Source organism: Drosophila santomea, chromosome 2R (genome assembly GCF_016746245.2).
Source record: "Drosophila santomea strain STO CAGO 1482 chromosome 2R, Prin_Dsan_1.1, whole genome shotgun sequence".
NCBI lineage: Eukaryota > Metazoa > Arthropoda > Insecta > Diptera > Drosophilidae > Drosophila > Drosophila santomea.
This window is the reverse complement of record NC_053017.2, coordinates 11,133,240-11,148,662: the sequence shown is the minus strand read 5'-3', so window position 1 is coordinate 11,148,662 and position 15,423 is coordinate 11,133,240. Positions and strand designations below refer to the sequence as shown.

The 15,423-nt window shown below is 45.7% G+C and overlaps 4 protein-coding genes across 9 annotated transcripts; 2 read left to right on the top strand and 2 right to left on the bottom strand.

Moving 5' to 3' along the window:
- The first annotated feature begins 1,316 nt into the window (after nucleotides 1-1,316).
- Nucleotides 1,317-13,234, top strand: LOC120444265. Of its 3 annotated transcripts, XM_039623776.2 has the most exons (8): nucleotides 1,317-1,632; nucleotides 5,367-6,057; nucleotides 7,679-7,805; nucleotides 10,069-10,201; nucleotides 10,265-10,341; nucleotides 10,402-10,783; nucleotides 10,871-11,586; nucleotides 11,646-13,234. In XM_039623776.2, exons 2-8 carry the CDS (start codon nucleotides 5,482-5,484, stop codon nucleotides 12,350-12,352), a joined length of 2,718 nt encoding a protein of 905 aa, XP_039479710.1. In that variant the 5' UTR covers nucleotides 1,317-1,632; nucleotides 5,367-5,481; the 3' UTR covers nucleotides 12,353-13,234. The 3 variants fall into 3 exon arrangements, with proteins under 3 accessions (XP_039479710.1, XP_039479712.1, XP_039479711.1); XM_039623778.2 differs by lacking the exons at nucleotides 1,317-1,632; nucleotides 5,367-6,057; nucleotides 7,679-7,805 and adding exons at nucleotides 8,528-9,091; nucleotides 9,159-9,334; XM_039623777.2 differs by lacking the exons at nucleotides 1,317-1,632; nucleotides 5,367-6,057; nucleotides 7,679-7,805 and adding an exon at nucleotides 8,528-9,334.
- Nucleotides 6,101-7,462, bottom strand: LOC120444269 (protein Aster-A). 2 transcript variants are annotated; one of them, XM_039623782.1, is made up of 2 exons: nucleotides 6,783-7,462; nucleotides 6,101-6,704 (listed from the first exon to the last, which is right to left on the bottom strand). In XM_039623782.1, exons 1-2 carry the CDS (start codon nucleotides 7,222-7,224, stop codon nucleotides 6,139-6,141), a joined length of 1,008 nt encoding a protein of 335 aa, XP_039479716.1. In that variant the 5' UTR covers nucleotides 7,225-7,462; the 3' UTR covers nucleotides 6,101-6,138. The 2 variants fall into 2 exon arrangements, with proteins under 2 accessions (XP_039479716.1, XP_039479717.1); XM_039623783.2 differs by having other exon boundaries at nucleotides 6,101-6,701; nucleotides 6,783-7,459.
- An 80-nt stretch (nucleotides 13,235-13,314) lies between the features above and the next one.
- Nucleotides 13,315-14,052, top strand: LOC120444276 (NADH dehydrogenase [ubiquinone] 1 beta subcomplex subunit 3). Of its 3 annotated transcripts, none has more exons than XM_039623792.2 (3): nucleotides 13,315-13,372; nucleotides 13,614-13,748; nucleotides 13,808-14,052. In XM_039623792.2, exons 2-3 carry the CDS (start codon nucleotides 13,621-13,623, stop codon nucleotides 14,010-14,012), a joined length of 333 nt encoding a protein of 110 aa, XP_039479726.1. In that variant the 5' UTR covers nucleotides 13,315-13,372; nucleotides 13,614-13,620; the 3' UTR covers nucleotides 14,013-14,052. The 3 variants fall into 3 exon arrangements, with proteins under 3 accessions (XP_039479726.1, XP_039479725.1, XP_039479724.1); XM_039623791.2 differs by having other exon boundaries at nucleotides 13,334-13,378; XM_039623790.2 differs by lacking the exon at nucleotides 13,315-13,372 and adding an exon at nucleotides 13,418-13,543.
- LOC120444270 (protein Rae1) lies at nucleotides 14,037-15,370 on the bottom strand. The gene is made up of 2 exons (XM_039623784.2): nucleotides 14,795-15,370; nucleotides 14,037-14,743 (listed from the first exon to the last, which is right to left on the bottom strand). The coding sequence occupies exons 1-2, from the start codon at nucleotides 15,200-15,202 to the stop codon at nucleotides 14,111-14,113; spliced, it is 1,041 nt and encodes a 346-aa protein (XP_039479718.1). The 5' UTR covers nucleotides 15,203-15,370; the 3' UTR covers nucleotides 14,037-14,110.
- Nucleotides 15,371-15,423: the final 53 nt, after the last annotated feature.

The following is a 15,423-nucleotide window of genomic DNA, read 5'->3' as shown; positions in this document are numbered from 1 at the left end:
ATTGGATGTGCTCTGGTTTACTACCATTCAAAATATCTATTACAAAGCGACGTCGCCAGCGAACACTTGCGATAATGGCAAAGGTATGTATCTGAAGTGTAAATGTATCTGTTTGTTTGGAAAGTTCTAGAGCTTAGTGAAAGCTAAGGCTATAAACTTTAACTTTAAGTGGAATGCCTGCCACCTGCTGATAATATCAGCAGTAAAGCATCCTAATCTATTACTGATTCCTTGTCGAGAACTTCCAGACAGTCCGTATCACCATCGTGCCCCTTGCACCGATCCCACTTATGGATTGGTCAACCATAATGGAGCGGAATATTTTGAGATAAGATGTGAACGATAATGGAACAATTGTCAACATCGGCAGCTGTTCGCACTCTTGCAATTTTGTTTGGGACCTCTCCTGCTAATTTAATTAGGCCGCTCTCCATTCATGAGCCCCAATTATGCGGAAATCGGTGGGAGCCCGATTCTATATACTACATATGTATGTATATGTATAGGGTAACTTCCGTCAACAAATATTTGCACCGGAATTTTTATGGCCAAACAGTGGGCAGTCGTTGGAGATTGGAAGGAAAAAACAGTTTACCTAAGAGACTTTCCATTGTTTATTGTTTTTGTCACAATGGGAAATTAAATTGGTTTCTTGGAATCGCAGATTGGATTTTCAGCTTAAAACGGGGAGCTCTATTAATAGAGTACATCGCATCCACCAGGAATCTTTGTTGACCTACTAAAAGACATAGATACAAACACAGGACATATTGAGAGCGACGCGCGTGTCCTGTGACAATTTGTCATTTATATTGAAATCCGAGAAAACTCAGTTGGGAAATAAGAAAACTTATTTTTGAGCTGGGAAAAGAACCACTATTTCGAAGAAGAGCGCAGCACCACAGAGTCAGAAAAATAGGGTGCGCGGGAAAAAGAGAGCTCAGCACGTAGAAAAAATCTTTTTCCTTAATTTCGAAAAATCTCTCACTGGACTCTAAAGTTTAATTGATTTGTGTGTAGGCAATCCAAGTATAAATATGTTAAGTCTCAAATATGTTTAAATTCTTTCTTAATCTGTTAGGCCAGGTATTGTATTAAAGTTTTTGTATGAGCTAAATTCATAAAAAACAGCTCGTTTTCTTCAGTGCACTAGCTGTTCAAAAAGTATCTGGAGAGCGCATGAGCTCTACTATCTGACTCGCTCGCACTCCCTCAGACAACCGCTGGGCGGGCGAACAAGTGTCGGAGTGCCAGCAGTCGTCCCGCTCTAACCATTATACCATGAGCCTCTTTGTGGGAAACGTCGCTCGCTTCGTTCAATTGTTTTTCAAACTTCGCTCGGAATGGACGTGTGCGCGCTCTGAAAGGAAAAAGTGAAAAAGTGTGTGACAAAGTGCAAATAAGCCACAACGCGCATGTGAGAAATCAAATTTTATTGAGAAGCATCAAAAATTGTATACATATCGAGCGTACCCACATCGCTGTATGTGTGAATGTGCCAGTGCTAGTGTGGTTTTCCCTTTTTGCCGTGGAAAATATGAAAACTGAATGAAAAACTGAATTGCAGTCAGCCAGAGCCGAATTGGAAAAGAGTAACTCGCATTGGGGACACGCAGAGGTGTCTCGAAAAAGGTAAAATCTTTTACACAGAAACGACGCCAGAAAGCGATTAGCGATTTTTGACTATGTGTTAGTGTGTAATTTTGTTGTACGGCTGTGTGTGTGCATTTTATTTAACTTTTTGTTTCGTGTATGTGCACTGTAAAAATAGCTAAAGAGAGAGGGCAAGTACTCTTTGCTCTCTCTAGCTCTCTCGCAAACTGCGACGTCACCGTTCACGCAGAGTCTTTTTCAAGTGTCGTTTCTTTCTTTCTTTTTAATGTGCTGCTGTGCTTCTTCTCCTTGCCTTCTTCTTTGGCTATCTGTTTTGTGGTCAATCTTTTGTTTTGAAATACGCTTTATCTACGTCTCTCATGTGGTTGAGTGTTTGTCTGTGTGCGAGATGATCTTTACTTCATTCCTCTCTTTTTGTTCTCGCTGATTTTTGTGTTTTTTTTTTGTACACGTAATTCCCGTAGATATCGAACTCAGCTGCTTTTTGTTTTGATACGCGGAATCCATTATCAACCCGCTGTCGTTGGCGCATTTAACAAAAAAAAAAAAAACAGTAAAAAACCAGTTGGGTTTACTCGAATATTATGCGAATATCTGGGTGTAAAAGCTTAAAGTCCCCGCCTGCAAAAGTATCAAACTTTTCCATTACCCATTGAATTTGCTTACGAACATGACTAATTGCTGTTTTAATGGCTAAACGAGCTGCTGTTTTTATTTGTCCCGGTTCAAGTACTCAGCTTTTGTTTTTATCACATTTGTTTGTCGTCAGATTTAGATTGTTTTCACGCGGAGTCCAATGATAACTGCCTTGCCAGTGAAGAGGTGCTCAGGATTCCAGTCTCGAATTTAATACATTTACGGGGGTATTCGCAGTTTATTTGAGTTGCCTGCAATCGCCTTGTTTTTGTTGCCAGGCACTCACTAAACTTGTGATTACTGGTGGGCTTATCAGTGGGCAGGGTTCACTATGGATTGGCAAAAATGGGATGAATCGGGGATCGGGGGGGTCCAAGCAAACAAAGGCAGGCCTCCTTTTTGTTTGGTATGGGTGTCTGCTGCTCTCATTTGAATTTCAGCAAAATGCTAGGAAACAAACAACAAACAGCTCAAATTCCACCTCGTTTCACATTGCTTCCTACTTCATGTGCAAATTTCAAATTCAGTGAATTCACTTCGCTTGGCAGGCAGCCAAACAATTTGCGTTTACTTACCGAGTTAAATTTCCCAACTCTGCACGCAAGAAAAACACTAATCTCATTTTAAGTGGTTCAAAAGTTCAAAGCAGTGTAGTTCAAAGAAGTAGTACCTTTTTTCCTCTTTTAAAATCTTGAATCTTATTTAAAAACGATCCCAATGGAATAGCTATCCAAGTTTCCAGGTTTAAGCTTTTTATATAAACATTCAAAACGTATTCTTCGCAAATCTCATCGGAATGGAATTGGGAACAGGGCCCAATGAACTTTGCAGCTCAGACGTTTGAGTCTGAATTTGGAAGAGGGACAACACTTTTGTTAGTATGTAAATTAAATTGGCCTAATCAGTGTTTGCTTAGCTGTCAATTCACACTTGGTTCGTTGTGTGTTTCGCTTGTCTGCTGTATTTTGAGTTGCCAAATTCAACAGACTGGCGTCAGTTTTACTTGTGAGCTTGTAAGCCAAAAGCGCTTCAATTGATATGTGCAATTGACTGAATGTATCTTTTGTGTCGGCTGTTTTACTATGATAGCTCTATGCCAGCTATGTGGCTCTTGGTTGATTGCCTTTGTGTGGCAGAACAGCTGGCAGCTGGTCTCAATGCTTTTTTCCTCAGTTGTTTGGATTTTTGGCTCGACTTGCTAATCAAATTTGCTTTGGGCAACGCACTGCGAGAATCCCCGGACAAAGTAGCACGGAATTCCTTCGGCGTAGTTGCAGATGTTTCAGTTACAGTTCGGTTCATTCTCAGTTCCTTCCTCTGTCTGCGTTATTCGCTGTCGTTGACCCAGTTTCAGTTTCAGTTCACCTTATATACGTTCATATGTACATACATACAAGTATATGCAAACAGAACCTCCTACTAATGTGGAGCATTCGGGGTGTGGGGAAGTTAGTTTTGCGTCGTTCTTGCCTTTATTGCGGTTTCCCCAAAGTTTTCCCAGCCACATTTGCACAGTTTTTTCCATTCGCTGATAAGGCCATTGTTTTTCGCTTACTCATCCCGCGATCTTTGCTTGATCTTCAATCTCCATCTATCGGTTTCAATTAATTGCCCGATTAGCTTTTTTTTTTACTGATTAGCTATATACTATATACTGAAAACCTCCCTAGACTATGTTCCGTGTTCCAATCAATTTTCGCAACTTTGGCCTGACATTTTCACGGGACATTAACGGATGGCCGCGGGGTAAACAGCCATTTGTTTATTTAAAGGCATTTGCTATAAATAACGCTGTCGAAATAGCCGCCTTAGCCTCTTGGAAGCGGCGATAAACTTCTCCGTATTGTTTTTGCGGCGTAGACAAGACAACGGAGTGAATCACTCCGAGTTAACGAACCTCCTCCTCATCCGAGCACCTGATTTCGTCAAATCGGTTAAGTGCCTTTTGTGGTTCCCCAAACGATTGTATCTCGGTAGTTGCTGTGTATCTACATATACACATAAGTAACTATCCGCATGTCTGGCTGTTAGATTAACAAACGACGCCGTCTGGTCTCGATCAGGTAATAATTACATAGCCCAGCAGCTGGCAAATATGCATTTTGCTATCTTTATGACGTCTGCACTTTCCTGTTTGCATTGCCGATTAGAAGAGGATTGCTGGATTGCTAGATTGCCGGATTGCCAGAGGATTGGTGATAAATAGAGGCTGGAGTAGGTGTGTCTACAACGCAATTCGAAAATCGTGACACTTCGCTTCGCAGCTACGGTTATAATAATAATTGCCAGCACACTAATTTGCGAACCTTTGAGCCCAGCCGCCGTATCAGCAGCGGATCTTCCCGACCCTGTTTGTTCACGTGCCACACGCTTGACTAGTTCCAGTAGAAACCCCAACTCGTGATCATCATCCCACTGCCCTTTTTGCAATTGTTTCCAATTAACAGTGCGCTCCATTAAACGTTTTCTCATATAGTGCATGGTTCACAGGCTGATTTGATTGTCACAATACTATAAACGTATTCCATTGGCGATTGTCGTTTGCGTATTGATTGTTTAATTGATCAGTCAGCCACAAAGTGATTGATCTTCACAGTGATTTATTTGAAATTTGATAGGACGCCAAATGTTGTTGAACCTCGCAAATCGGCTGTTTGTCTATTTATGATGAACGAGCTATAAGGTCAGCTTGGACTCCAAAACAATGACAAGGATTATTAAGCTCTTGGTGAAGAAGAGATAAGATTTAATACAGAAGTATCTGGTTTGAATTGATTACACTCAAGAACTATGATATAGTTGTCCCCGCCCGCCATTTAATGTGTCGTCATCAGAATCGCAACCGGAACTCATTGGCATTCTCCGCAGTCGCGCGTCTGGTGTTCCGTGGCGGAAATGACATTGAACCCTCGGCCAGCGTGCTGAATGCACTTGCTCCGATGCGATGAGATGGGATGGGATGGGGTATGAGAACCTGTTTTGGGGCAGTTGAATTAATGACCCCGTGATGATGATTCAGGCCATAAAGCGATCAATTGTGGCAGGTTAAGGCGATCGCATATTTAACCCAATTTGTTATTAACCAATTTTCGCTCTTTCCATTTCTCTCATTGCAGACTGAACAAATCGGCAGCAGGATAAAGGAATTTCCCAAGCAGCGCGTTCAGCGAAAAAAGCTTCGGGGAAAAGAAAAGCGTCCAGCAATCGTTAAACTGTTTCGCGCGGCGGGGAATGGTATATTTCTTGGGGGATTGGGGCATGGGAGATTCTGACTTGTCGTCATATCAGCAACATGTTCCAAATATACAGCAGCCGCAACGCATCCATGGACATGATCTACTCTTGCAACAGCAACAGCAGCAGCAGCAGCTCCCACAGCAGCAGCAGCAGCAGCAACAGCAGCAGCAACAGCAAGAACTTGTTGCACAAATCTCCAGTAGCCTAAGCCAAGTGCAACCGCAGTTGCAGTTTGCCAGCGGCTCCAGCTTCCTGCAACAGGGCTCATCTCCCTCGCCATCCCAGCAGCAACATGGTTCAGTCAGCAGCAGCAGCAGCCTCGTAACTGCCAATCTCCAGCAGCTGTCGGTGAGCAGCAGCAACTCCAGCAGCAGCAGCAGTAGCAACAACAACAGCGCCAGTGGCTGCAACACTCCCACCAAACCGCAACAGCAGCAAACTCTACTGCTCCCAGAACCAGCTGCTCCTGCTGCCAGCGCTGTTGTCGGCAAGGCGTCCAAGAACCCACAACTGAGCAAGGATCTCCTGGACAATGAGGATGAGGTGGCATTGCACCCGCTCTCCAACCAGGTGAGTTGAGTTCCAATTAAAAGTAAAAAAAGACCAAACGCAATTAGCTATTTTGAAGTGTATTTTGAGCCTACTACTGGCCTACTTCTTCCTAATCTCAATGAGTAGGGCGCTATATAGAGCTTGACAGAACTCCTCGAGACCCGCGTACGTGTTCTTCTCGATGAAGGCCTTGACCACCGCCCACACAGACTTGAGAAACTGGATCTGGGCGAAGATCAAAACGTCCGTATGCTCCTCCACCGTGGCCTTCAGGCAGAAGTGCATCAGGACGACAAAGGTGTCCGCGTAGGGTATCTCTGCGTTAACGCTCCGCACATCGATGGCATACAGTTGGCCGGGTTCGCTGCACTCGAGCATGGTCTGTGTTTCGGTAACCTTGGCAATTTTGGGGCCCACGTTCGCCTGGAGTGCCACAGTCATCGAGACAGTGCGCTGATTCTCGCCTCCGGCATTTCGCGTCCAGGCGCCCATTTGCAGATCGGTAGATCTGCGCCGCTCATGGAAGCTTTGCAGAAACGGCGAGGCAGAGAAGAGCATATTGAACAGTGCATCCACCCGCACCATCAGCCGCTCCTGCAGTAGCTTGCGCCCCTCGTGCGTCGCACTGCAACGGGCGGTGAGGTCCTCTGGCCTTCTGCACCCTGCTTCCGTTTTAAATTTAAATGGTTTCGATGGGCTTGTTAGTGTGTTGCGGTTGGTATTCTCCTGTTTTCCACGCTTACCGGGTGTTTGCGTCATGTTTTCTCTGCTTACTAGCGCCGTGGGTGCCACCGAATTGCAACGCGTGCTCCGCACACTCATCTTGCGTTGCGACCTATTTCGTTCCGTCTGGGTAAAATTTGATTGCCTTGATGATGCAGCTGGCTTCTTCTTTCCGGCGGCGTTCGAATCAGGCTTGCTCTTATCATCTTTGACAGCCGTCGACATTCGCCGACTGCCCCAGAAAAGGCGTTGGCGTGTGGTGGCGACCGTTGCCGTTGCCGTTGCCGTCGCTGTTGCCGGAAACTGAAACTCCTGAGAGGCCAGCTGTCTACGTAGTATGGCCGGATTTTTGCAGATCGAAGTGCTCCGGCTCAACCGATTGCCACCGCTACTGCTGGACGGCTTGTCCATCGCGAGATGCTTTCGGAATCGGTAGTTCAACCGGGCCTTAAGCGACTTCATATCCTAGCCAACGTTCTTAGTCATCTTCAATTAAAACATTGTCAATGACACCATAAAAACAAAACACACTCGAATTTGGTCAGTTACGTTAAAGGGAACTAATTACAACCCAGGCCCAGTTTCTCATGGGTGTCTAGAGTTTCCTGCCAGTTTGCATATGTATGTGCTGCCGATAAGAGACAAGAAGTGACGTAGGACCGTAGGACGATAAGATATCAGCAATCAGGGTTATGGCCACGCGCCAGTTAGCAGGTTTCTCAACGAACGAGTAAGCATAGGTTTCTTGATATGGAAAAAAACACAAACAACTGCTTGTTTATAGAAATTTACCATCTTTGTGCTTAGTTTTTGCTTGGTACTTCCTTTTAATCTGAGCACTTGTTTGTTGCTTAAGAGGATCATAAACATAAAGCTGCTATTTTTGTATAACATTTGGTAACTTTTTGCATTCCAGGTCGGAGGACACACTCGCCTGTTGCTGCTTAACCAGTCGACGGTGATCAAGCCGCTGAACCTGCGCGAATTGGACTTCTACCAGAACATTCCGCAGGACATACTGAAGTTTGTGCCCAAGTACAAAGGTAAGATACCGACTGTTTCGCCACCCGCATCAAATACTGATCACACTTTTAAATGCCAATTATCGATTCTGTCGAAGCGCTTCATTTGCTCTTTCGTTTCGAATTAACTAATTCATTCAACCGTACAACAAAAAACCGAAAAAAAAAACCAATGAAAAAAAAAAAAAGAAAAAAAATAAATTCAACATTCTCAATCGCGCCAAGCATTTGTCATGTGTCTTGAGTTCCGAAATCGCCAATTTTTTATTGAATCGAACTTTTGTTTTTGAATTAACTCGCAACAAACAAAAATGTTTAAGCCAAACAACCAACCAATTTGCGTTTGCTCCTCTTGTATCGTCCCTAGATCAAACCAAATCGCATTCGAATATCATTTTTATTTTTAGTACTTTTTCTCTACAACTATATAACTAAAAACAAATATGTGATATCCGTAGTTTGTAAGCTGAATATTTTAAATATGAAAATAAAACCGATCTCAAAAAAAAAAAAAAAAAGAAAGCAAAAAAAAATAAGAAAAGAAGAGAAATAAAAACTGACGTAAAGACTGAACCATATACCATAATATGTAGCTAACCTATAGCTTTAACGATTTGTAATACGAAAGCGAAGATCGAAAATAAAAGAACCAAAAACGTTATAGCTGCCACATGCCACAGAACATTCTCTGACTCGACGACGCCTGGAACTAGTCACTAGTCCCCGGGTCGCCAACGCCCGAACCAGAGACCTTTTCCGATTAAGCCCCTTAGTTAGTAAAACAGTGAGAACAATGGGTAAGTCGCAAACCAAACAACCAAAACCAAAAAAAAAAACCAAACAAAAAAAAACCAGCCAAATACCAAAGAAAACTCCAACCCAAAAGTAAAGTAATATGTAATCGTAAATCGAATCCCCTCCATAAGGATTGTACACTTTTTGCCAGCAAAAATTGTACAATCGCTCGATTGGAAATGGATTAGTTTATACAACCATTGCACTCCCTCGATTCGGCGCATGTATATACATATTCTAGATGATGGTTGCCCGGATCGGGGGGCGTGACCCGCCACTACATGTACGTCTATGCTCGTATTATCCAAAGGTTCGAGGTGCCTGCCTGACAGACCCGCTCGAGATCTGCCGATCCGCCGAACCAAGCAAGCCTCACCGAACCGAACTGAAATCAAATGATCCGAACCGGAGTCCAGAGAGTCCTCCTCTATCGGGATCGGGATCGGAATCGAAATCGGAATCGGAATGGGCATCTCGGCATCGGGAAAATGGGAAAGCGTAATGCCGAAAGTGTAAAGAATTGTTTTTTTTCCGCAATGAAACAAAGAAAATCGAGTTTTATTTTATGTGTTTGTTCAGAACGCACATCGTGCCGCCCTCCTCCCCTCGAACGTTGTGTTGTTGTGTAGTCGTCGTCGCCGTCTCCGTCTCCACTCCGCTCGTCTCGTCTCATCTCGATCCCTAGAGATCCTAAGTGATCAGGTCCGCCCAGCTCTGTCCTGTCGGTTAGAATGCAGGCGAGCCAAAGCGAATGGGTTTGTATGATTAAAACACATCAATCTATTTACTTTACATATGTTAATTTACCAATGTTTAATATACCATTCAAATACAATTACAAATACAAATACAATACGATACGATTCTAGATTCTACCGTATGATAGTTAAGACGATCCCATTTTAGTATGTTAAGTTGAGGAAAATCGAAATCAGTGACAATCCGTTGACAGCCTTTGAATCCCATTTTTCTACTATTACTATGCACATGTTACTGCGTCGGTTCGTTAAGTCTCTATCTATATCTGTATTGCACCAACTTAGCTTAGGAATAGGCTTATTTACGACCTCCATTTAAACGCATTAACATTTGGAAGCCATCTGATTCCGTCTGCCGTTGGAAATGCATGAAGCACTTGTCGAACTCATTGCACCAAAGATTTTTTCGAAAACCCAGCTCATTTGATCAAAGTGATCCACAGTAGATTGAAACATGATTTTGCCTTGATCACTTGAGCAGTGTTATATTTCCATCATCCTTGAGAGTAATCGTGTTTGTCTGTTCCGAAACATCTCGTGTGTCTGCTAACCAAAACTGAACTGAGGTCGCGCTGCCTCAGCCTCCATTTGCCACATCCTAATAATCCACCTAACCCATCTTTCGTGTCGAATCGATGCTAAACTACAAACAACTACAGTCAGATGAGAAGAGTATGCTTACGCGCAGTTTAGTAATCCCTTTACCCGGCTCGTCTCTGTGTCCATTCCAGGCGTCATGCAGGCCACCACCATGGGCGGAGCCAAGCTGGACAAGCGCTACTCGCCCAGTTTCCGGGATGACGCGGCCGCCGTTCCCGTGCGCAAGATGAGCGCCTCCAAAAGGAAGCGGGATGAGGTGCTGAGGTGGGTACTTCAGGTGCACTCAAACGCTGAAGGTCATATTAAATCACTATTTACCCATTGCAGAATGAAGGTGCACAAGAATGGACAGGCAGCTGAGGTGATCAAAAGCATCTCACAACTGGACAACACCAATAAGCAATGTAAGTATTTTCACTCAGAGACATGCCTCATTTTATATATAAACACATATCATCTTGCAGACTTCCTTATGCTCGAGAACATCACCTCGCAGTTCCGCAATCCCTGCATCCTGGACCTGAAGATGGGCACTCGTCAGCATGGAGATGATGCCTCCGCCGAGAAGCGCTCCAAGCAGATGGCCAAGTGCGCGGCCAGCACTTCCGGATCGCTCGGTGTTCGCCTGTGCGGAATGCAGACCTACCTGGCCGATCTGGAGCAGTATGCCAAGCGTGACAAGTACTGGGGCCGCGAGCTGAACGAGGGCGGCTTCAAGACTGCGTTGCACGATTTCTTTCACAATGGCTACCGCCTGCGCATACGCGTCATTCGCAAGATTTTGCAGCGCCTGCTCCAGTTACGAAGGGTGATTGAGAAGCAGTCGAGCTACAGATTCTACTCTTGGTAAATAACCAACTCTTATCTTCATACTGACAAACACATAATGTGACCAATTATATGCGGTACTAATTATAAAATACTTATTCCCAGCTCACTGCTCATTGTGTACGAGGGCTTTGAGGAGAATCCGATGGCTTACCCACCCTCCATGGGTCTGGATGAGTGGCCAGAGGCTCCCAGGTCGGCCACCGTGCCTGGCACCGTCTTCGATTATCATCCGGAGAACAGCATAGATGAGGACGACCTGGAGGATGAGGACGAGGCAGGCAACGAGGCTGGCGATGAGCTGGAGGCCCATGACACCGACGAGGATCTGCATCTGGTGGCCGCCGACAGCGGCAACGCATCGGCCACAAACAGCAGCACAGGTGGCGATGCCTGCAACTATGATGCAGATGCCTCCAACGATTCCAACTCATTGCTCGACCTGGCTACCAGGCGTCACCTGCACAAGCGTGGATTTGCAGAAGCAGCGGCGAGGGGAGTTAAGCAGACTGCGGCCCACAACACCACCACCGACGAGGAGGAGGAGGAAGAGCATCCGGCAATGCCGCCGCCTCGTACTTGTGGTGTTATGGCCGCCAAAGCGGCAGCCGCTGCCGCTGGCCTGGCTGGTAAAGGCCAGGGCGCATTCATTCCAATCTCCGAAGAGACAGTATTTCTGGACCCAGAACCAGCGCTGCCCAGCGTGACAACTTCCTCGCCCCATTCCGGTGACTCATGGATGAACTATAGCAGCAATAGCAGCGACGACTTCTCCGGACTATCCGAGCAGATAAAGGCTGTGGCCAGTGGCCGGCAGACATGTAAGAAATGCCCATACTTATACTTTGTACAGCCTAATACAGTTTCTTTATGTTTTCAGGCAATAACAGCAGTGATGACGCAAGTTCAGATTACGAAAGCAGTATCATTGGTCCCACGGAGGCCATGTTTAAGCGCTATAAGTCTCAGCAATCTTTTGACGCCGCCACAGCTGCCGAATCTGCATCCTCCCCGCCACTCACTGCCGGAAACTCGAGCGTTTCCAATGGCGGCACCACCGTCCGCTCACTGGTTTCGCCCGCCTCATCCAGCGCCTCTTCCCTGAAATCGGTCAAGGGTGCGGTAAAGCGTCTACGATGCAATGACGACGATCAGCAGTCTGCGAGCCTAGGGGAATCGGATTTGCGAGAAGCGAAGAAGTCGACGATCACTTCGACGCCCGTTTCGGCCGTATCCTCGCCTGCTAAGACAGCCCCACAACTGCGAAGCTGCGAAAGTATATCTAACCAGCAATCTCTGCTGTCGGGCCTGCTCTTGGATAATAACAATGAGCAGCGTCGCAATGCACTCCTGCAGCAAAGCTCAAAGTCGCTGGACATGTCGGCACCGCCCACTGATGATAACCAGTGCTTCGTGGACGTCCGCCTCATCGACTTTGCCCACACGGCATTTGTGCCGCGCAATGGCACCATGCTACCCACTCCGGCGGCAGCTCCGGTGCACCATGGACCCGATGGGGGATTCCTCACCGGCCTGGACAGCCTCAACCGCCTGCTCAACGAGATTCTGGCCGAGGAGCGCATCTAAGGTCGCCATTGAAACCAGATCGGGAAGAACGAATATGAATATATATGGGGGAACTGGGGGGGAACACAAGTTAAAAGTACAATTTGATTTCAGAATACCTAAATTGTTGTAGCAACATGAGTTAAATTATGAAACAAAATCAACTAATCTTTAGAAATTCAAAATGTGATTCAAGCAAACCTATTTAACAACCGCATATAGACCTAAACTTTTAACTTTTAACCGACGCGTAACGATAAGTAAATGGCGGGCGGAGCGTGTTCCCCCGATTTATCGCAGCATTTGTGGAGAACGAGAAGCGGAGAATTTAATATTAATTTGTAAACAAGTCGCTTCCAAAAGTAGATGAAAGTCAAATTTTTGTTAGATTGATTGATTGTGCATTCTGCATTTTACATTCAAATCAAAGATTAATTATTTCGGCTAAAGTGCATATGATTTAACCTTTTGTGAAAGTTCTCGTGGAGCACATGTATACATCTGTACTCCAAAGCGAGAACACTTGGGCCGAGTGATTTTATACCTAGCCATTACATTACAATGCAAAATGACAAAGCGATAGAGCGTAATCATCAGTATTTCGTTGTATGTATCTATGCTTAAAGTCTTAGCCCCTTTCCTTTCCATTTGTAGTGAAAAAGTTTCGAAGAGCCAGAGTTTACTATATAAAATACACGCAAAACCCACATTTTTAAGTTAACGATTAAAGAGAGAAACGCTATTAATATATAGATCCTACAAATATTACTATTACTTATTGTGTAACTAGAGAATTAAATGGGAAAACCGATTATGTATATTTTCACTTAAGCACGTTTATAAATTACAAATGTTCTACAAATTGCAAAAATACCTTTAATGAATAAATGAATATGGAAATAATTCGTATTTTTTTTTTTTACTTTTGAATGAAGAGATTGGCGCGAAAAGTGACAGGTGACTGTGGTATATTTTAGTCACTCCGTGCGATGCATCGATAGATCAGCTGTTTCAGTGTATCGTTTACTGCTCATCTCTAAGGTAACTGTGCGTATTTTAACAATTTTATTTTTCTTCCGGTTTTTGTTTAATTACGGATATTTAGGTGTGATAAATCAGTTAGCCAGAGCATTTAAATTATCTGTGCTCTTAGTAGATACAATTGGCTATTGTTAGCAGGCCCTGCAGCTTGTCAAACGTAAACATTCTTATGTAATTGTTCAGGGCTAGGTTAAACATATGATTTTGAGCCTGGAGGATTCTGATTTTTCGTGAATTACAGCGCAGCAATGGGCGGACATCACGGCGAACCCTACACGGTGCCCCACGCATCGACCTACAAGGTGGAGAACGTGCCCCAACTCGTGGAGGTGAAGGAGGCTCTGGGCCGCCAGGGATTAAAGGATCCATGGCTGAGGTGAGCTTTCGAATTGGGATTAAACTGCACAATCGATCTAACTGGCTATGTTTCTCCAGGAACGAAGCTTGGCGCTATGAGCCCAAGGCCTTCGGCACCCACAGATCCCGCCTGAACACCTTCCTCTTCCGCGGACTCGGCGTGGGATTCTGCGCCTTCCTGGCCACCGTCGCCGTGGAGTACGCGCTGGGCATTGGCAAGGGTCAGGGCGGCCATGGACATGGCCACGGACACGAGGAACACGGAGATAAGGGCCACCATTAGATGTACTAAATAAACCCATTGTGCTATCGCTCCAAATCAATTTATTCGCAATACATGTACGTGTAGGGGTTTTCACTAAAACTAAAATAGTCCTCTGATCAGTTGATGCGCGGCTTAAGCTCGTCGTAGCACGAGCGCAGGAAGATTTGGGGCTTCTTGGCCGGGTTAAAATACTCGTGGCCCTTCGACCAGTCGTAACCCACGGCGTACGCAAAGATCTGGCCGTTGGCGTTAAATCCGCATTTGGTAATCGACTGATCCATGGTCTCGCTGGACTTCAGCTTGGTGCGGGCATCTTTGTCCCAGAAACTGAAGGTGCCATCCGAACCGACGGTGACAAGGGTGCCGTGCACCGGGTGGAATGCGATGTCATTTACGGCATAAATGTCCTGGAAGCCTGTGGTGCCCGTGGAGCGGTGGCACTTGAAGGTAAAGTTATCTTTGGGATTCGCCGGATTCACATACTGGATGGCCACACGGCCCTCAATGCTGCCCAGCGCACAGCCAGTGGGCTCCTTCTTCTTGTCCCTAAAAATGGAAATGGCACGATGCTGGTACTTCAGCGGACTCTCCTGCCGCTTGTATTCGGTGGGGCTGTTTTGCAGCGAGTATATGATGAGACCTCGGTTGGCTGTGCCCACCACGGCCATCGGATACTCCACATCGGCGCAGTAGCAACGCTCGGGTAGATTGATGGTCATCATGGGATTGGGCGAACGGGTGTCCCAGAACTAAAAGTTAAATAGTCAGATGACAAGGTTCATCCCATTTGCTTGGCTTACCTTCAGGGTCTTGTCCCAAGAGCCGGTCATCAGACATGTGTATGTGGGACCCTTGACCATGTGGCACGTCTTCACGGGACCATCGTGCGCCGCCACTTGCATCACTTGGTCAGAGGCCAAGTCCCAGAGCTTAACCTGCTTGTCGCAGGAGGCGACGAACACCTTGCTACCGTCGTCCGACCAGCAAACGTCCAGCACCGGTCCGCCCATGGTCTTCATCGATTTGGGCACGGTAGCCCCGTTTTGCTCCACTTCCCAGCAGCGGACGGTGCTGTCCCAGCTTCCGGCCACCAGGAAGTTCTTCTGCACCGTACTGGGGCTGAACTCTAGCGCCGAAACGGAGTCGTCCGGCGGCGAGGCCACCTCGAAGTCGTTCATCCGGTTTGTCGATTGTGTGGCCCCAAACATTATCTTCTGCTTTAGATGCCGCAAAATATTTGTGTTTGTATTATTTCACCAATGAAGAGCGTAGAGCAGTGTCACCACACCTTTGGCAGAAACCGCGTTGAGCACCAATAACGGCACCGATAATGATCTATCGATGTGTATCGGTCTTGCCGGTTAATCGGCGGCAAATAATAATTTAAAAATACAAAATGCTTACATCAAATGCTTAAATCAAATGGCAC